Here is a 21535-nt window from a genome sequence, read left to right on the forward strand (position 1 = left end):
ACCATTTTTAAACCGGTTATCTAGATAAATTAGAATCTTTTAGTCACCTTATATCCAATGGTTGATTTAAAGTAAGGTTGTTTTAATAATCCTTCCACGAAGGTTTGGTTGTTTGCGATTGAAACATGAATTTAGAAGTTAAGAAATGTGTTTGGGGCATAATACATGTTAAACTGTTGCTAAAACTTTGCAAAAATTATATTCCGACAATTACGTCACAAGTTTGCTCGTTTTCTGCTGCTAATGCTTTAGTTTGTTTTTATTGTTAACTACTTTTGTTGCTGGCTGATTCAGTAGTTCTGAGTATTTCGTTATCGTTAAATTCTAATTGCAGATTAGAGTTTTTAAAATGCCTATGTCGATAATTACGCCACTCTGATCCTATAATATTTTGGTTAGTTAAATTGCTAGAATGCTGACTTAACTGTTTCATTGGTTTACTGATTTTGTTTGTATTTATAAACCAAAGTAATTGTTGGTAATATATAAAGTTAGAACTAGGAAATATGGCCGCGCATAATACAGTAAGTTAAAAGTAAAGAGTGTAGCTCTTTGCAAGGTACACTATTACAACAGACTTGTGTTGTGTTTCATAGTTCAACTTGCCCTTTCTATTTTTGACACAATCATGCTTTGATGACACCATGATTAAATATATAACTAATTTTTTTAATGTTTAGGAGAGAAAATATGTCAAACTGTGAGTTTGAATTTGCGTCGAAAGATTTAAAATATGATAGCGATGATGGCTTTTCTGATGATTCTATTACCACGATTACAGATTGGTCATCACAAGAACATCAACCTGTAAGTGAAGAGTCTGATTGTAGAAAACAAAGAGACTTGGATCAAATTGATACTCCTAAGAACGATGCAAAGAAGGAAAAATTGAAAAACAACAACATGGAGTTTCGATGTCACATTTGCGAAAAGTTGTTCAAAAAGCGTCATAAGCTTAATACACATTTGTCTAGGATTCACTTCAAGAAACACAAATGCAAGAATTGTAGGAAACTTTTTGCAACAAATACCAAACTTGTAAACCACTTCCGAACTCACACAGGTGAAAAACCCTTTAAATGTGCTTATTGCGATAAATGTTTCAACGTAGCTCATAACTTGAAAAGACACGAGCGAATTCACACTGGAGAAAGACCCTTTGTATGCAGAGTTTGTGAAAAGTGTTTTAGCCATGCAGGAAATCTTAAAACACATGAAAGAATTCATACTGGTGAAAAACCTTATGAATGCAAAGAATGTGGAAAGTGTTTTGGTGAGGCAGGATATCTTAAAAAACATGAAAGAATTCACACTGTAAAAAGACCTTACGAATGCAAAGAATGTGGAAAATGTTTTACCCAGGCAGCACATCTTAACAGTCACATGAGAACACACTCTGGAGAAAAACCTTACAAATGCAAATTTTGTGAAAAGTGTTTTAACCAGGCAGGAATTCTTAAAATACATGAAAGAATTCACACTGGAGAAAGACCTTACGAATGCAAACAATGTGGAAAGTGTTTTAGTGAGGCAGGACATCTTAAAATACATGACAGAATTCACACTGGTGAAAAACCTTACGAATGCAAAGTTTGTGGAAGGTGTTTTCGCCAGACAGGAAGTCTTAAAGATCATGAAACAATTCACACTGGTGAAAAACCCTACAAATGTGAAGAATGTGGAAAGTGTTTTAGCCGGATATCAAATCTTAACAGACACAAAAGTATGCACTCTAGAAAGAAAAACTTTTAATAACAAAACTTATGATTAGATTTTAAATCTTATAAAAATAAACTTGTAAAACTTTTTAAGTATGACAAACAAATAAATTGCAAACCAAAACACCGAAAATAAATAAATCAATGGTTGTAAAAAATATAATAAAATATCTGCAATTTAAAGGAAATGTGCGAGTTTTTAACATATCGAATTGCAACTTCCTTTGCTGTAATTGAGGCCACTTCGGCAAAAGTAGGACGAACCAATTAATGACGATGTTTTGTGGAAACTTCATTTAATCTTGGTCTTTTTCTAGTCGCAATAGTGTTAAATGAAGCGTTTCTAATTACCTTATACCATTTATGTATAAAATTTGTTTCAAGCGCCGTAATGACTTTTACTTTTCGTATTTTAAAATCTAAGCAGTCTTGTTAAGTGAAGGGAATACACAAATATAGCCTGTTGTTGTTTTACAAAACGCCATATTTTTTAAGACGTTATACACCCCCCTGTCTTTTCATAACACAGCTGTTTATTTGGTTTGAGATGGTTGAGTTATGGAATATGTAGCTATGTATATTGATGCGCAAAAAAAGCACAATACAGTTTTACGTTCTAGCAATACACCAAACGCTTTTCGTTTTCCATATTTATTAAAACTAAGCAGTTTTTTTTCCTTTCACTGAGCAGCCTTGGTAACATTACCAGTTTTACTAGATTTTAGCTATTCTGTAATCACACCAAACTAGCCCCGCTAGCACCAATTGATATACAACAAAAAAACACCTCTTATACTTTATATTCCATTTCCATTAAAATGTGAATAAAACTTTTGAATTGTGGAGCCAAGTCACAATAAAAAACACTGAAAAATACATAAATATCTGTGCAAATGCCAACAACTAGAAATAACTATTAACATGGGGATGGTTTACATCAATATGATTTCCAAAACAAATTTTCACTCCATTCCTAGCTCGTACATAAACTTAATCATCCGTTACATAAACAACATTTTTCCGTTACATAAAGCCGTCCATGCGTTTAATAAAACCAACCATGCGTATATAAACCATGCGTGCCGTTTGGGGCTCAACAAAACGGAAGTTTTTGGTTATACGAGTTGTGCAATGTGCTTAGTTGTAATTCTGCAATGCGTGCAGTGGCATTTAGTTTAACAAAGGAAGGTTAAAGTGTTGCTTTAACATGTCAGTAATATAATTTCGAGCTGCATACTTCCCTTAGGTATATATGTGAAAATTACAGCATTATCTTAAATTGTATCAAGAATAAGTGCATTTGAAAAGCAGCATCAAAAACTCGAGCAGCCACTGATTAAACCTTCTTTTGTTGTCACGCTTTGCTGCTACGCTCCAGTGCGCACGGTTGCTAGTAATATAGCCTGAGGCTTTTGCGAGCTAACTTAGATCAAGTGACTGAGCGAGCTAATGTAGTTGTACGATTAGAGATATTAGTGCTTATGCAAAAGTCTATTTTCTAGGCAGCAAACCGCAGCAAGATGTCACGGTGAACATAAACAGGAGCTATTTTATTATGATATCATGTGACAGAAAGTCAAAAATATTGGAACTTGCAAGTAACTTTTACAATCGGTAGAGCATTACGTATAGGTTTCAACCTTTCTTATAGTTGAATTGACTAGGACCACCTGCGACTCTGTGACAGTGCTCTCACTTTTAGAGATTTAGTCCGAATTGGAACTTTTAGCCCCTTTTAGGGGCAAACCTGGGGATTGTGATGATCTAGGGATTTTTGGGGGAATTTTCGCAATATTTTTGCAAATCGTATCTTGTATAAGTTGTTAACTAGTAAATGTTAACCGAATTACAATTTGTAGAAAAAACAGGTTCAGAATATGCTAGCCTGCTTTTTTTCTGTTCATTTTGAATTTATTTAAAATTTTAAAGACTAACTGAAACTGCTTAGCCTATTTAAACCTGGCATGAATTTGTTGATTGTTGCGTTATTGTACAATGTACATTATGCATTGTACCATCTTATTCAATTTTCCTTAATGTGGTCAGGTGAAAGATATAATTTTAATTAGAATGGCATCAGGTGAAGTACGTCCACATACTGCTTCTCAAATGAGTAGCTGGACATAATGGACAATAGTAGGCTAGACCTATAGGCTACATCCAGGGTGGTCCAAACCCAGGCCCGCGGGTAATTGTTAGTGGCCGCGAAGCAATGTTGATTTATTACATGCGCTTGGTTGAGAGTTAATCAAAGAACTCTAAGTGACCAACGAACAGTAAGCATACTGCAATTGTTTTGGGTATGATTACATTTCTCTCTTAAATTTTTAGTAAGGTACGCACGTTTTCCTTCAACATTCTACGCTTATTAAATGCAGTCTTCTAAATTACAAGTTTTGCCAAATACGCACTTTTTTCGCGCTTTGCGCACACCATTTTTCCCAGTCTTATGACGTTCGATTTCATTTGCGCACAAGTTCGACGATAGCAACAAGTTACGGGAGCTTATATGTATTTGACGATGCTTTGTGACGTCATTTTAAACATATCATGAAAAAATTTGGGAATATCCACAGCTCGCTTTTAACATGTAAACAAGATTAATTGTTTGTCATTTGTATATATATGTACCCCTACTAGCCATCTTTGACGTAATGTGATCACATAGTATGACGCGCTTATTATATGATTTAGGGATTTTTCATGCCATTTAGGGATTTTTTTACATAGCTTTAGGGATTTTCTGGTTTTGATTTGTGAGAGCCCTGCTCTGTGTTGTTTAGTTTGTATTAACATTAACGTTATATTTGTGTTTTTTTTTAATGTGCAGTGTAGATTTTCTTAAGCCACCTGTATTTGCATTACCATTTTTTAACCGGATAACTAGATATTAGAAGCTTTTTGTTATCTAATATTCAATGGTTAATAAACGCAAAGTTGTTAAGTTATCCCCCAGATATAATAAGTGTAGTTTGTGAATAACATAAATATGAAAGTAACGAAAAGTGGCTCTTTTTTGCGAATGAGATAAAAGTAAGGAATGTGTCTCTTTGTATAATGCAGTAAGTTAGAAGTACCGTAATAAATGTGTTGTTTTTCTTGTCCATAATACATTAAGTTATAAGTACGGAACTAGTTTTTGTGGATAATACATTAAGTTAAAGTTAGGATTAGAAATGTGTTTTTTGGGCATAATACATGTTAAACTGTTGCTCAAAATTTGCTAATTATCTTACGACAATTGCGTCTATTACGTCACACGTTTGCTTGTTTCCTGCTGCTAATGCTGCAGTTTGTTTTTATTGTTAACTACTTTTGTTGCTGGCTGATTCAGTAGTTGTAGGAAATTCGTTGACGAATAATTTCTAATTGCAGATAAGAGTGTTTAAAATGTTAAGGTCGATAATTACACCACTGTTCCTATAATAGTTTGATAAGTTAAATTGCTGATTGTTGACTTACTGTTTCATTGGTTTACTGATTTCGTTTGTATTTAGAAACCGCATTTGTTGGACACATTAGTTAAGTATCTTTTTTGCGGATAATACAGTAAGTTAAAAGTTAGTAATTTGGTTCTTTGCAGTAAATACAGTTTGTTGAAGTACGAAATGTGGCGAAGTTAAAAGTTAGTAATTTTTCTCGAGTATGTTATAAGTAACGAATTTTGTTCTTGGTATCTAATGGTGGCCAACCTATGACGAGCGCATTATTCCAAAGTGTTTTTACTACGCACTTGTGTTGTGTTTTCATGGTTTAACTGACTGGTTATATTGTTGAACAACATAGGTTTAATGATCTCATGATTAAGTATGTGATTGTTTAGTATTTAAGAGAGTAAACATGTCAAACTACGAGATTGAAGTTGCGTTGAAAGATTTCAAATATGAGAGCGATGATGGATTTTCTGATGATTCTGTTGCCACGATAACAGATTGGTCATCACAAGAACATCAACCTGTAAGTGAAGAGTCTGATTGTGAAGAACAAAGTGACTTGGATCAAATAAATACCAGGAAAGAACAAAGCAAGAATCTTTTAACACGGTATACAGAGTTCCGATGTCACGTTTGCGAAAAGTGTTTTAAATATCGTTACAAACTAAAGCAGCATTTAGCTGAAGTTCATTTTAAGAAACACAAATGCAAGGTTTGTCGCAAATCTTTTGGAACCATTCAAACTCTTACCAACCACATGAGAATTCACACTGGCGAAAAACCTTTCAAATGTACGTATTGCGATAAATGTTTCAGCCGAGCCCAAAACCTGAAAGTACATGAACGAATTCACAATGAGCAAAGACCTTACGAATGCAAAGTTTGTGGAATATGTTTCACCCAGGCAGGACATCTTAGAAAACATGAAAGAATTCACACTGGAGAAAAACCTTTCAAATGTAAAGAATGTGGAAAATGTTTTAGTAATGCGAGAAATCTTAAAGTTCATGAAAGAGTTCACACTGGAGAAAAACCTTACAAATGCAAGGAATGTGGAAAGTGTTTTACCCAGGCAGCATCTCTTAAATATCATAAAAGAATTCACACTGGAGAAAAACTTTACAAATGCAAGGAATGTGGAAAGTGTTTTAGCCGGTCATCAAATGTCAAGGTTCATCGTAGGATTCACACTGGAGAAAAACCTTACAAATGCAAGGAATGTGGAAAGTGTTTTACCCAGGCAGCATCTCTTAAATATCATAAAAGAATTCACACTGGAGAAAAACTTTACAAATGCAAGGAATGTGGAAAGTGTTTTAGCCGGTCATCAAATGTCAAGGTTCATCGTAGGATTCACACTGGAGAAAAACCTTACAAATGCAAGGAATGTGGAAAGTGTTTCAGCCGGACAGGAAGTCTTAAAGCTCATCATAGGATTCACACTGGCAAAAAACCTTTCGAATGTGAATTTTGTGGAAAATGTTTTACCCAGACATCAAATCTTACTAGACACAAAAGAACGCACTCTAGAGATGAAACCTATTAAAAACAAAACTTGTGATTAGTGTTTAATCTCACAAATAGTTTTACCTGTCAATTTTTGGTCTATTATATTAAAAGTAGAAATTCCTTTACAGGAAATGAAACACAACAATGATTGTAAAATTTTAAATACAATTGCAAAAGGAAATGTGAATATGCGAGAGCTTCAAACATATATTGATGCATAACTTCCTATGCTGTACTTTATTCCACTTCAGCAAAAGAAAAAGGAAGGATCACTTAATAAGGATATATTCAGTTAATTAAATCAATAATGAGCCAATTTTACCCCTATTAACTCTATTCATTTTGCGTTATCCATTATTGTTATTAAAACAGTTTCTTTAAGTTGTGAAATATTATTTCCTGTTCTTTTTTTGTCGCAATGGTGTTAAAGCGTTTGTAATTATTCTTATACAATTTATATATGATGCGTTTTAAACCCTGTGATATGACTTTTAGTTTTGGATTGTTGCGTAAAGGAATATACAAATGTTAAGTGTTGTGTTTTACAAAACGCTACGTGTAATAATTATATATAAAGGTGCATTAAACATCTGAAGTTTCTTGGTGAAATTTTGCAATTAAAACACGCAGGAATGGACAGAACAGAAAAAAAACATTTGAGTGAAATTTATGTGGAAAATTTAAACCAAAAATTTCAATGGTAAAGAATGACAAAGGAGAAAACGAGATTGTTGAACTTATTTATAAATTTAAATTAGTAACTCTTTTTGAAAAAAAAACAATTTCTTTCAAAAAACAAATGAAAGACATTTGAACTTACGTTTGCGTGTTGCTCTCATACATTTTAATGTTATAGGTTGTGATACGCGGCATTGAAAAACCCCACAGTGATTTTACAACATATCCTGTAGTATTGAATAAAATGGCATTACAAAGGCTTTTTACATATTGCTGTAATTACGCACTATTAGATAATATTTTTAATATATCTCTTTTTTTAATGTAACGAAACCTAAACATTAAGTTATAAAATGGCGTATGCCCTCATTAAAAGGCATACGTCGGGTATGTTGTTAAATAGACAAATAAATAATTTTCGTTACAAATTTCCAACAATCGTAAAAATGTAAAGTGTTAGTTTCGACTTTCTTGTTACATCTGGGCAGGATTGTTGTGTTTTAATTACCGCGAACGATTTTGCTTAAGGATTTTTCTAGAAAACGTTTTGCTTTAAAGATGTTATTAGCGAATTGTCGGAATTTAAGTTGAAATCCATGTTGATAAACCGTATCTGTAAAAAAGTATATATCGACGATTTATGTTTTTGGGGCGCGGGTGGGACTACAGCTTCCACACAACTTGATTTTCTCTCTCTCTCTCTCTCTCTCTCTCTCAGTCATAGCAAAGTTGCGTCAATAAACTAAACAAAGTTAATAAACTTGGATTGGCTAGAATACATGTTTTTACAAATACTATTTTGCTGTGTATGCATTTTGCTTCACTTATAAGAACTAACGATGCCAGTGTAAGGAAAATATATATTTCGTTCAAAATGTCTGATGTTGGTTTTACTCAGGTTTTTAAACTTTAAGTTTTATTTTTCATATTTGCGTGAATTGGCTGGTTTCTATTGTTTCCGTTTACTTTTCCATTTCATTTTTTGTGTTACTTTCTTAAGGTTTACCCAAATTTCTAATTTTAGAAAGTTTGACATTATTAAGTTAAATTTTAAAAATAATTAAACTATTTTGTTTTAAAGTCCTCAGATAATTTTGACTGAAAACTTAACATTGTGACGTCACGTTTTCGTGTAACTTACATTCCACAATTCATGAGTTCAAACATCCGCATTAAATTAATTAAAGTTTATATTTATGCAACCACGCGAGGGCTCTGAAGCCACAAAAGAATGTTGAAACAAGATAACAAATGATGAATATTATAGTTATTTTACAGAGTGGGTTTTTTAGGCCTTTATAACAGTTGAACATTGCGTATGTTAAAAGCAGCAACGTTGAAATGTTACATCACGGGATAAACTAGTTTCTTGCGGATTTATAATAAAAAGCGTTAGTGTCTTGTAACAATGTAATAAATTAGTATATGTGTTTGCCAACCTCTGTCAATGTATATTTTATTTGTACCTGGATAATACACGAAATACATCGCGTTGTTTCAGTAAACTTTGACTTAATACTGGTTTGAGTTCGCCCAACCAGACAGCACGGTGTTGTACACCCCTGTCGTTTCATTACACAGTTGTTTTTGGTACAAGTTGTTTGATTTATGGAATGTAGAAATATGTATATTGATGCGCAGAAAAAAACGCATTACAATTTTCTGCTCAAGCAATACACCAAACACCTTTGCTTTTCGTTTTCGCGAACACACAATAAAACTTAACAACTAATACTTAAATGTTGATCTAGATTTTTTTACTATTTACGCTAAGGCTGTATGTATGTAAAACCAGTCATGCGTTGTATAAAATTATCCATGCGTTTCGGGCCTAAGAAAACGATAGCTTGTATTTTATTGACATCTGTGAAAACTGCCAAATGTGATATTAATAGTAACAGCCTGGCTGTTCATTAGTTACCAAAAGCACCAACTCTGTTTGTATGTAAAACCAGCCATGCGTTTCGGGCGTGCGGAAACGGAAGTTATTGGTTTCAGACGAGCTGTACAGTGTGCATAGTCGCACTTATGTAATGCGGGCAGTGGCACATAAAGTGGCAATGTGCGATAAAAGCGTTTGACGTTGTTTAAGATAATGAATTATAAGGTAAAACACAAGTATACTTTAGTGTGCACATAGCACCTATACACAGCAGGGTAACAGTTCCAATCGTTGTATATCAACACAGTTGTCAACAGTGATAAACCATTAGAGGACATAAGAGCCTTTGAGTTAGTGCACCAGTGTACATTACGCTCAGTAGCTTATATGTGTAGGGTTGTATACAGAGCTGGTAAGTTAGACGTTTAGGTATAGTAACTTATATGTGTAGGGTTGTATACAGGGCTGGTAAATGTGATGTTAGTTGGGCGGCTTGCTGGTCAATCAGTGGACAGACTTCTCTAATGTCAAAACACTGACCGCTGCATTTATCTCCAGTTGGGCTGATTTACTGATTTTCAACTTTACACATTACTTAATAAAGGACTACCTAACAGCTTTTTGATTAGGGGAGATATATTAACGCAAAAAAAACATGTTAAACTTTTGCTTAAAATTTGCTAATTATCTTACAACAATTGCGTCTATTACGTAACACGCTTGCTTGTTTTCTGCTACTAATTACTACAGTTTGTTTTTTATTGTTCACTAGTTTGTTACTTGCTGATTTAGTAGTTGTAAGCAGACTTGGACAACTAGATAATCCTAGTTTTCTAATTCATTGAATTAGGGCAAAATGCGACTAATTCTAATTCCAATCTAATTTATGAATTGCTTGTGTGTTCTAATTCTAGTTTTAAGCTAACTCGGATTTTTCCAAAAATTCTACTTTGTCAAACGGTATTTTTAGTCTCTCAGTTAACAAACACAGAAAATCAATTAAAACTATTTGATTAAAACGAATTTTATGTAATTTTTTCAGTCTAAAAAGCATAAAACGGCATAAAATTACCACATGCATATTTACCATTCGCGTTCTTGTAAGAATAATTTGCGATTAAATTTAATTGAATGTAAATAATTATATGTGATTCTAGTTAAAATTTGTTTTTTTAGGTATTCGGTAATTCTAATCTAATTTCAGAAATCTCAAAACGATCTAATTCTAATTCTAATCTAATTTCAAAACAACAAAATGCTCTAATTTTAAAAAGGTAAAATAAATCTAGTTGTCGAAGTCTGGTTGTAATTAATTCGTTATCGTATAATTCTAATTGCAGATAAGAGTGTTTTAAATGTTAACGTCGATAACTACACCTTAGTTGCTATAATAGTTTGATAAGTTAAATTGCTGGATTGCTGACTTTACTGTTTCATTGGTAACTGACTTAGTTTGTATTTAGAAACCACATTCGTTGGACGCATGAAATGTGTGACTTTTTGCGGATAAACGGAAAGATAAAAGTAGGGAATGTGTTTTGGGGCATAATATAAAAAGTTAGAAGTAAGGAATGTGGTTCTTGGTATCTAAAGGTTGGCCATCTTTGGTTTTATAATTTATTGTGATTACATTATTATTAGGCAATCAGTATTTTCTAGAAGTTAAAATCATGTCAAAGCACCAAATCAAATTTGTAACTACCGATTTGATAAAAGAAAACGATGATGGATTTTCTGATGATTCTATTTCGACTATAACAAATTGGTCATCACAAGAAAGCGAAGAATCTGATTGCGAAGGACAAATTGTTTCCCAAAAGAAGAAAAAAAACAAGAAACACAAAACAAAATCAAGTCACTTAAAAAACAAAATAGAGTTCCGATGTTACGTTTGCGAAAAGTGCTTTAAAAGTAAAAACTTTCTTAATCAACATTTGTCAACAGTTCATTTCAAGAAACACAAATGCGAGGTTTGTCGGAAATTTTTTGGAACCATTCGAACTCTTAACAACCATATGACAATCCACACTGGCGAAAAACTTTTTAAATGTACGTATTGCGTTAAATATTTCAGTCTAGCTAAAATTTTGAAAGTACACGAACGAATTCACACTGGAGAAAGACCATACGAATGCAAACAATGTGGAAAGTGTTTTAGCGCGGCAGGAAATCTTAAAAACCATGAAAGAATTCACACTGGAGAAAAACCTTACAAATGCAAACAATGTGGAAAGTGTTTTAACCAAGCAGGAAATCTTAAAATTCATAAAAGAATTCACACTGGTGAAAAACCTTACGAATGCAAACAATGTGGAAAGTGTTTCAACCAGGCAGCACATCTTAAAGTTCATAAAATTGTTCACACTGGAGAAAAAAACTTATACCTGTAGAACTTTTTAGTATATATAACAAACAAATAAATTGCCATCCAAAACTTTACAGTAAATAAATGAAACAATGGTTGTCAAACAATAATAATATATATCTGAAATTTAAAGAAAATGTGAATAAGTACAACCTTCTATGATGTACTTTATGCCACTTCGGCAAAAGTAAAAGGACGGACCAATTAATGAGGATGTATTACATTTCCAAAAGCTGGATTCTGCATTTACACTGAACCTATGTTAATTTTACTTCCATTATTATCGTTAAAACAGTTTCTTTAAGTTGTGGAATCTTTATTTAATCTTGTTCTCATTCTCGTCGCAATAGTGTTTTAAAAATGTAATTACCCCTATACCATTTATGTATATAATTCGTTGCAAACGCTGTAATCTTTTTACTTTTCGCATTTTAAAATCTAACCAAGCTTGTTAAGTAAAGGGAATGCACAAATATAACTTGTTGTTGTTTTATAAAACGCAATGTTGTTATTTGGTCCTACGACTGCCCCCAACATTAAGGTTGTTAACCTTAGCGTTTTATTTTATTTCAACACTGCTCCTAGTGGCGCGCTTTGCCTAGAGCATGTACGTGTCTCGTTTGTCCTTCATTTGAGACCCGCCTGCGTTAGTGGTAACATCTACTCGGTTGCGCAACCCGGTGTTTTCCTTGCACAGTTGTTTTATTTGGTATGAGATGGTTGATTTATGGAATGTGGATCTATGTGTTAATGTGCAAAAAACACAATACAATTTTATGTTCTGGTAATATAAACAACTTTGCTTTTTGTTTTCCATATTTGTTGAAACTGAGCAGTTAATATTTAAATGTTAATCAAAGTTTTAGTTCCTTTCATAGGGCAGCGTATGTTGCATTAAAAGTTTGACTAGATTTTAGCTATTCTGCACTTACACCAAACTAGCCCCGCTAGTACCCATTGATACACAACAAAAAACACCATTTGTACTTTATATTGCATTTCCATTAAAATGCTTTTGAATTGTGGGGCCAAGCCACACTAAAAAACACCGAAAATGCATAAATATCTGTGCAAACAACTAAGAAAGACAGGGGGGATAGTTTACATCAATACGTTTCCAGCATCAAATTGTCCAACATTAATTTCCACTCCAATCCTAGCTGGTTCATACTCCTAGCTCAGTGGTTCTCAACCTTTCATGCTTCGTGGCCGCAAGTGTTTTCACTTGTTTTACTTCTCCTTTTACAATGGATACTTGTTTTGCAACTTAAAGCCCTTTTAGGAAATATCTGTACCTGACATTCCACGTTAGTTGCTCGCCTAACTGCATTTGACAGACACCTAATGATTAGGCGAAGGTTATAGGCCCGTAATTATTAGCCAGGAAAAAAACAACGCCGCATAATATGGCTGCATGTTAATGCTGCAGCACAGTGATTGTTTCGCCACAGCGATAGGCTGCGGTATTCCAAATTTTCCGCTGTTAAACGACAAAATTGTGTCGTTTTCAATAACCCCAAACGAAAGAACTTTTGTAATACCATGACCCAGGTTGAGAGTTATGCCCGTGGCCCCCCAATCACCGCTCCGTGGCCCCCCAGGGGGGCTCGAGGGCCACGGTTGAGAAACCCTGTCCTAGCTGGTGTTCATAATAAACCCAGTCATCCGCTGCATAAAGTCAACCATGTGTCACACAAAACCATTCATCCGTTAAATAAACCATTCATCCATCATGTAATACTAGACATGCGTTACACAAAACTAACCTGTGCGTATATAAAGCCATGCGTTTGCGGCTTAAGAAATCGGAAATTATTGGTTTAGATCGCACTTCTGTAATGCGTGCAGTGGCATACAGTTTAACAAAGTGAGATTAAAGCAGGGGTCGGCAACCTACGGCCCGCGGGCCGGATCCGGCCCGCCAATGTAATTCATCCGGCCCGCCGCTTCTTTGACAAACTAGACACGGGTCCAATTTCAAATACGAAAGCGCGTTTGTTTTTTATACTTCCGGTTTGTTTACGTTCTCAGACTGTCTTGTTAACCATACCAGGGCTTCTTTACCGTTTTGCCGTGGAAGGATGCCAAGTGCGCCACGGACGAACGGAAAACGTATAAAATATTGCACACATATTTTTTAACATTTTTTTATTTTCGGCAATGTAATAAAAACTTGCAAGAAATTCAGTTTACCAAAACAAATCGCGCTCGCATCGCTTGCCACGTTTGCCCGGACTTCAAAAACGTTAACAAACACTGAACTACATTTAATGTTAAGTTATCGCGTTTCCTCAAAATAGTTTTATTACACTTTTCATTAGTAGTATGGATGACGACATGTGGACTCGAATTTTAAACCAAACAAACGCTTTTTTTCGCGCTATGCGCCAACACTTTACAGCCTTGTTAAATGTAATTAAACACGTTTTAACTGCAAAAAAAATCCGAGGACCGCCTGATTTACAGTTGTTTTAACATTTTAATAGCACAATTCTGAGTTAATATTTTGTGCGGCCCGCAGAGACCTTTCTGAGTTTGGTTTTGGCCCGCGACTAGACAAAGGTTGCCGACCCCTGGATTAAAGTATCACTGTGGTTAAAGTATTGCTTTGAAACACAAGGCAGTTAAATATTCGGATTACACTATATTTTAATGTGGACATGAGACAGCATAATATTAACAGCAGCTAGGCAACAGTTTTAACCGTTGTAAAGCAACACAGATGAAGCACTATAGGACACTTGTATGTGTGTCTTGTATGTATAGGACACTTGTACAAGTTCATTGAGAAGCATTTCAAATTTTGTTTAGCTAACAGTTTTTTTGCTTGTATGTCTTCTGGTATAAGATCCCCTGAGAATTGTCAACAGTTCATTTTAAGAAACACAAATGCAAGGTTTGTAGCAAATTTTTTGGAACTATTCAAAATCTTACCAACCACATGAGAATCCACACTGGAGAAAAACCTTTTAAATGTACGTATTGCGTTAAATGTTTCAACATAGCTCAAAACTTGAAAGTACACGAACGAATGCACACTGGAGGAAAACCTTATTCATACCGGAGTGTTTTCGCCAGACCGGAAGTTTTAAAGATCATGAAACAATTCACATTGGTGAAAAACCTTACAAATGTGAAGAATGTGGAAAGTGTTTTAGCCGGATATCAAATCTTAATAGACACAAAAGAATGCGATCTAGAGAAGAAAAACTTTGATAACAAAACCTATGAAATCTAACAAAATATACTTGTAAAACTGTTTAAGTTGATATATAACAAATAAATAAATTGCGAACCAAAACACAGAAAATAAATAAATCAATGGTTGTAAAAAAATATGATAAAATATTTCAAATTTGAAAGATATGTGAATATGTGCGAGCTTTGAACATATCGAAGTGCAACTTCCTTTGCTGTATTTTACGCCACTTCGGCAAAAGTAGGACGAACCAATTAATGAGAATGTTTTGTGGAAACTTTATTTAATCGTTGTTTTTTTCTAGTCGATTAAATTTGTGAAAACTTTATTAGTCTTGTTCTTTTTTACCTTAGCATTAGTGTTAAATGAAGCGTTTCTAATTACCCCATGTCATTTATGTATAAAATTTGTTACAAGCGCCGTAATGACTTTTACTTCTCGTATTTAAAAATCTAACCAAGCTTGTTAAGTAAAGGAAATACACTATATATCTTGTTGTTTTTTATAAAACGCATTATTTTTAAGACGTTGTGCACCCCTGTCTTATCATTACACAGTTTTTTTATTTGGTTTGAGATGGTTGAGTTATGGAATGTGGAACTATGTGTATTGATGCGCAAAAAAACACAATACAGTTTGAGATTCTGGTAACACACAAAACACCTTTTCTTTCCGTTTTCCATATTTATTAAAACCAAGCAGTTTGTATTTAAATGTTGATTTTTTTCCTTTCACGAGGCAGCCTTGGTTACATTACCATTTTGACTATATTTTAGCTATTCTGTATTTTACACCAAACTAGTCCTGCTAGTACCCAATTATATACGACAAAAAAACACCATATATATATTCCATTTCTATTAAAATATGCATAACACTTTTGAATTGAGGAGCAAAGTCACATTAAAAACCACCAAAAAAACATAAATATCTGCGCAAATGCCACCAACTAGAAATAACTATTAGCATTTTGGATAGTTTGCATCAATATGTTCCAGTAATTAAATTTTCCACTCTAATCCTAGCTCGTACATAAACCTAATCATCCGTTTCATGAAAACCAGTCTTGCGTTACATAAAGCCGTCCATGCGTTTAATGAAACCAACCATGCGTGACGTTTGGAGCTCAACAAAACGGAAGTTTTTGGTTATACGAGTTGTGCAATGTGCTTAGTTGTAATTCTGCAATGCGTGCAGTGGCATTTAGTTTAACAAAGGAAGGTTAAAGTGTTGCTTTGAACATGGCAGTAATATAATTTCGAGCTGCATACTTCCCTTTGGTAAATATGTGAAAATTACAACATTATTGCTGGTAGGAATGATGATAATAAGTGGAAGCAAGCTAAGTATTAATTTAAACAGAAAGATTATATCTTAGTGGCTTATATGTGTTGGGTTAGGGAAGCATCTTAAATTGTATCAAGAATAAATGCAGAAAACGTAACCAACCATCCCAATATATTAATAAGAATAGGAGCATTTAGCAAGAAGCATCGAAAACTCGAGCAGCCACTGATTAAACCTTCTTTTGTTGGTCACGCTCTGCTGCTACGCTCCAGTGCGCACGGTTGCTGGTAATATAGCTTGCGGCTTTTGTGAGCTAACTTAGATCAAGTGACTGCGCGAGCTAATGTAGCTGGACGATTAGAGCTTATACTCTTATGTAAAAGTCTATTTTCTTGGCAGTAAACCGCAGCAAGATGTTTCAGTGAAAATAAGCAGGAGATATTTTAATATACTAAGCTATGTGACAGAAAATCAAAACTTTTGGAACTTGCAAGTAACTTTCACAATCATTATGTAAAGGTTTCAACCTTTCTTATAGTTGAATCGACGGCGCTCTTTTACTTATGTACGTGAAACGTTATGCAAAAAACAAAACACAATAATACCGCATACCACAACGCATATTGTTTGGGTGATGGTGGGTCAAGTAATATTATGTTTATTATTAATAATAACTTGGAACGGAAGTTATTGGTTTCATACAAGCTGTACAGCAGGGGCGGGCAACCTTTTTAACACAAGGGCCAGTTAGGAAATTTAATGCTTACAGGAGGGCCGCACATCAAATAAACACTAATTGATATTTTCAGCTTTTACTAGAAAAACACAGGTACAAGCGAATGTGAAATATATACTGCATTAGTGTAGCGGTGTAGCCTATGGGTTACATTGCACTTTCCCAAAGGAAACTGAAAGAGCAAAAGTTCCAACATTGGTGCACACAAAATACCCTTTTTTAGGGAAAAATATCTGAAAGAAGGCAAAGGGCCGCATGCGGCCCGCGGGCCGCACGTTGCCCGCCCCTGCTGTACAGTGTGCATAGTCGCACATCTGTAATGCGTACAGTGGCACATAAAGTAGCAATGTTCGATAAAAGCGTTCAACATTGCTTATATTTTAGTGTGCAACTGTGCATACAATAACAGTCATGTATATACGAACCACAGCAAGGCAGCAGTTCCAAGCTTTTCATATCAACACAGCTACCAGTGATAAACAATTTATAGGACGTTAGAGCCTTTGAGCAAAGTGCAACAGTTTGCGCTCAATTATAGCTTATATGTGTAGGGTTGTATTAAAACTAGTAAATCGGTTATATATTAAGATATCATCGTAAAAGCAATAATCTCATTTACAGCTACAATGAAAAACACTCTGCTAGCATCTTGCATCTTGTCGTTCGACCCCATAAAACCAACCAAGCAAACGTTTTTAGCGTCATATTAATGTTTGGACTGAGTGGAGTTTACTGTACAGGGCTGTACTGATTAGTTGTAAGAAAGCAAGGATATATTTGCTAATTTTGTCTGTTTCCAAAAAACATTTATAACACAACTGAGTAAGTCCTTAAGTTTTTAAAAGGTATTTATCTTAATTGAAATGCAAAACACAAGGACTTATTGCTGTTAATTACTGTCAGCAAATAAGAACGTGGCCTCGACCTCGTGTTCACGTTCGTTAGCTTGCTTTGTTTGTCAAAAAATTATTAGATATTTTAAGCCCAATTTTGACGCAATTATTATTATCACAAACTTCATATCATGAACAATTAACCAGCCATATCCACAGACGTGTTTGTGCTTCTGTTAATTTCCGACAAGTTGTTTGCACTAACAGGATGCAGCAGGCATTAGTCTGTGTGTAGCTCAGTTGGTAGAGCGACGGTCCCGGAATGGCCGAAGGTGGAGAGTTCGAAACTTATTGCTGAGTAGTTTCACGAACAGTTTACAAACAAGAGAAAATAATAAAAGTCCTTTGTGTAATAAAAGGGTGATTAATGTTATGTTAATTATGCGGGGGTGCCAATTCGAACGCATGAGCAGGATTAATACAGCAATTTAAAGATATATCCTTGTTTTAGAACTATTAGAAGTTGCTAGGATTGCTTGTTTTATGCTTTGTCTTAAAAACCACAGACAGATTTTGCCGTTTAAAGTGCAATAGCGGATCCTAAAAAAACAAGCTGTTCTATTCGAAGCTGCCCTTTATATAATTTACTTTAAACTGCTGTAAATTCACTCAAAACTTGCTTCTATTGCGGCTTCAATGACGCAATCGACATGGTTGGTTTTGTTTATCCAGTTTGTGATTTTGACACCTTTTTATATTTTTACGCCTAAACTACCTTAGTATGTCTTAAGGTGGCTCAGTAATTCTCTATACACGTATGATGTTAATTTGAATAGTTGATTAAATATTTGCCATGCCTTGCGGTTGAGGTCTTATTGGACGAGTGGCTATAACCTGTATTGCCAGGTGCTGGAATTTTGTAATTTCCATGTGCCTTATTAGAATGGGTTTTATTGCAAAGTCACGTACAATTATTATTAACAAGGATCAAATACCGTAGACAAGATACTTTGCATAGGGTCAAATATGGGCCAATAGCATTGTAGTTACACTTTGTTAAACGGTAATGCATTCCCGAGTACCAATGTTGTATATCGAATTGTTCAAGGTAGTTTGTCTCAGTCATTATTTAAACGCCCCCTTAGTTTGTTGTTATGAAGTTAGATCGTCCATCTTTGTTGGCTAAAATTTATATTTTTCTGGAATAAAGTATAAATCTCAAACCATCAATTTTCTGGTGATCTTGTTGCCACGATTACAACTTGGTAACAACAAAAACATCAACCTGTAAGTGAAGATTCCGAATGTGAAGGACAAAGTCACTTCGATTAAATGAATACAAGAAAAGAACAAAGCAAGAATCTGTCAACACAGAATACAGAGTTCCGATGTCACGTTTGTGAAAAGTGTTTTATGGATCATTACAAACTAAAACATCATTTGTCCAGGTTTCACTTCAAGAAACACAAATGCAAGGTTTGTGGGAAATTATTTGAAATAGTTTCCAAACTTGAAATCCACATGCGAACTCACACTGGAGAAAGGCCCTTTAAATGTGCTCATTGCGATAATTGTTTCAGCCAAGCATTCACCTTGAAAAGACACGAACGAATTCACACTGGAGAAAGACCACATGACTGCAAATATTGTGAAAAATGCTTTGCCCGTGCCTCAACTCTTAAAATCCATGAACGAGTTCACACTGGTGAAAAACCTTACAAATGCAAAGAATGTGGGAAATGTTTTAACCAGGCAGCACATCTTAAAGGTCATGAAAGAGTTCACACTGGAGAAAAACCTTACGAATGTAAGAAATGTGGCAAGCTTTTTAGTTATTCAAGAAGTCTTAAAATCCATCAACGAGTTCACACTGGTGAAAAACCTTACAAATGCAAAGAATGTGGAAAATGTTTTAAACAGACAGGGCATCTTAAAGATCATGAACGAGTTCACACTTGTGAAAAACCTCACAAATGCAAAGTTTGTGGAAAGTGTTTTAGCCGGGTGTCAATTCTTGATAAACACAAAAGTATACACTCTAGAAAAAAAAATTTTAAAAGCAAAACTTCTGGTCAGTTTTAAATCTTAGAAAACTATACCTTGTAAAAAACAAAGTATGTATAACAAACAAATAAATTGCGAACTAAAACACAGAAAAAACAAACAAACAAAACAATAGTTGTAAAAATGAAATAAAAAGTGTGAAATATGTGCGAGCTTCGAACATTTATCGATGTGCAACTTCATATGCTGTACCTTACTTTGTCACTTCAGCAAAAGTGAAAGGACGGATCAGTTTATTGGGATGCATTCAAGTTTTAAATTGAACAGAATGCCTATCGCTATGAAGTTAAGTGGATGTAATGGTGTTAAATAAAAGTGTTTGTAATAAGCCCTAACCATTTATGTGTATAATTCGTTTCAAACGCTGTAAAGATTTTACGAATCTAAGCAGTCTTGTTAAGTGATGGGAATACACAAAAATATCCTGTTGTTGTTTTATAAAACGCTATATGCTTAAGACGTTGTGCACCCCTGTCTTTTCATTAGACAGTTGTTTTATTTGGTATTAGATGGTTGATTTATGTAATGTGGTGCTATGTGTATCTATGCTCAAAAACATGATACAATTTTATGTTCTAGCAATACACCAAACAGCTTTGCTTTTCGTTTTCCATATTTATTGAAACTGACCAGTTATTAAATGTTGATCTAGTTTTGTTCCTTTTACAGAGCGGCCTTGGTTACATTACAAGTTTAACTAGAATTCCATCAAAAAAATACATAAATATCTGTGTAAACGGTCAGCAACTAGAATTAACTTTTAACATTGGGACAGTTACTTCAATATGTTTCCTACATCAAATTTTCGACTCCAATCCTAGCTGGTACATAAAACCAGTCTTTCGTTACATAAAGCCGTCCATGCGTTTAACAAAGGAAGGTTAAAGTGTTGCTTTGAACATGGTGGTAGTATAATTTCGAGCTGCATACTTTCCCTTAGGTATATATGTGAACATTACACCATTATTGCTAGTAAGTAAGATGATAAATAGTGGAAGCAAGCTAAGCATAATTTAAACAGCACAATCATTTGTTAGTAACTTATATGTGTTGTTGGGTTAGGGAAGCATATTAAATTGTATCAAGAATAAATGCAGAAAACGTGACCAACCATTCAAATATAAGAATAAGAGCATTTGAAAAGCAACATCGAAAACTCGAGCAGCCACTGATTAAACTTTCTTTTGTTGGTCACGCTCTGCTGCTACGCTCCAGTGCGCACGGTTGCTAGTAATATAGTCTGAGGCTTTTGTGAGCTAACTTAGATCAAGTGATTGAGCTAGTAAGTTAAGTTTAACAGTTAGAGCAGAGTTTAACAGTTAAGTTTTGTTTGACATTTACGATCACGTTTTACTGGTGTTTTTAGATGTGCAGTGCAGATTTTGTTAAGCTACTAATGTTAGCATTGCCATTGTTAAACCGGATAACTAGTGTTAGAAGCTTTCAGCAAGCAAGGTTTCTCTACATTGAAGTTATGTTTGGCTTTTACTTAGCGTTCACAGTAATTGCTAGTAAGGTGTTTTTGATATGTTAGCCACAAACTGTTCACTACACACCTTATTCTACAAGATTAGCGGTTACACTAAACGATAGTAAAAGAGTAGTACAAAATGTCGCTGAGCGACAATAAAAGTTGTTTAAGTAAGAACAAATCACATTTAACCACGAATATGTAAATCTATTAAATTCTGGAGGCAAATGTACCTTGTAATTTTGTAATCCTAAAATAAACCTTTGAAAACTGCGACCTAAAAAGTCGAAACAATAAGTTGGGTGAAGCGATAAAAAAACGAACTGAAAGAAGGATTAATTCCATGATAAGTTTCTTGG

General features: G+C 34.4%; 1 protein-coding gene across 1 annotated transcript; it reads left to right on the plus strand.

Annotated features, from left to right (window-relative positions):
* Window positions 1-1264: 1264 nt before the first annotated feature.
* LOC146166434 (uncharacterized) lies at window positions 1265-12273 on the plus strand. The gene is made up of 3 exons (XM_083390312.1): window positions 1265-1590; window positions 6201-6652; window positions 11308-12273. The coding sequence occupies exons 1-3, from the start codon at window positions 1384-1386 to the stop codon at window positions 11609-11611; spliced, it is 963 nt and encodes a 320-aa protein (XP_083246438.1). The 5' UTR covers window positions 1265-1383; the 3' UTR covers window positions 11612-12273.
* Window positions 12274-21535: the final 9262 nt, after the last annotated feature.

The sequence above is a fragment of the Ascidiella aspersa genome, chromosome 1 (genome assembly GCF_963924565.1).
Source record: "Ascidiella aspersa chromosome 1, kaAscAspe10.2, whole genome shotgun sequence".
Lineage (NCBI taxonomy): Eukaryota > Metazoa > Chordata > Ascidiacea > Phlebobranchia > Ascidiidae > Ascidiella > Ascidiella aspersa.

What these genes read in the sequence shown, in the direction of transcription:
- LOC146166434 (XM_083390312.1), top strand. Translation starts at nt 1,384, where the DNA reads ATGAGAACACACTCTGGAGAAAAACCTTACAAATGCAAATTTTGTGAA. An exon ending in AAAAACCTTACGAATGCAAA is followed by an intron (nt 1,591 to 6,200) that starts GTTTGTGGAAGG and finishes TACAAATGCAAG; the next exon opens with GAATGTGGAAAGTGTTTTAC. An exon ending in TGTTTTACCCAGACATCAAA is followed by an intron (nt 6,653 to 11,307) that starts TCTTACTAGACA and finishes TCTAGCTAAAAT; the next exon opens with TTTGAAAGTACACGAACGAA.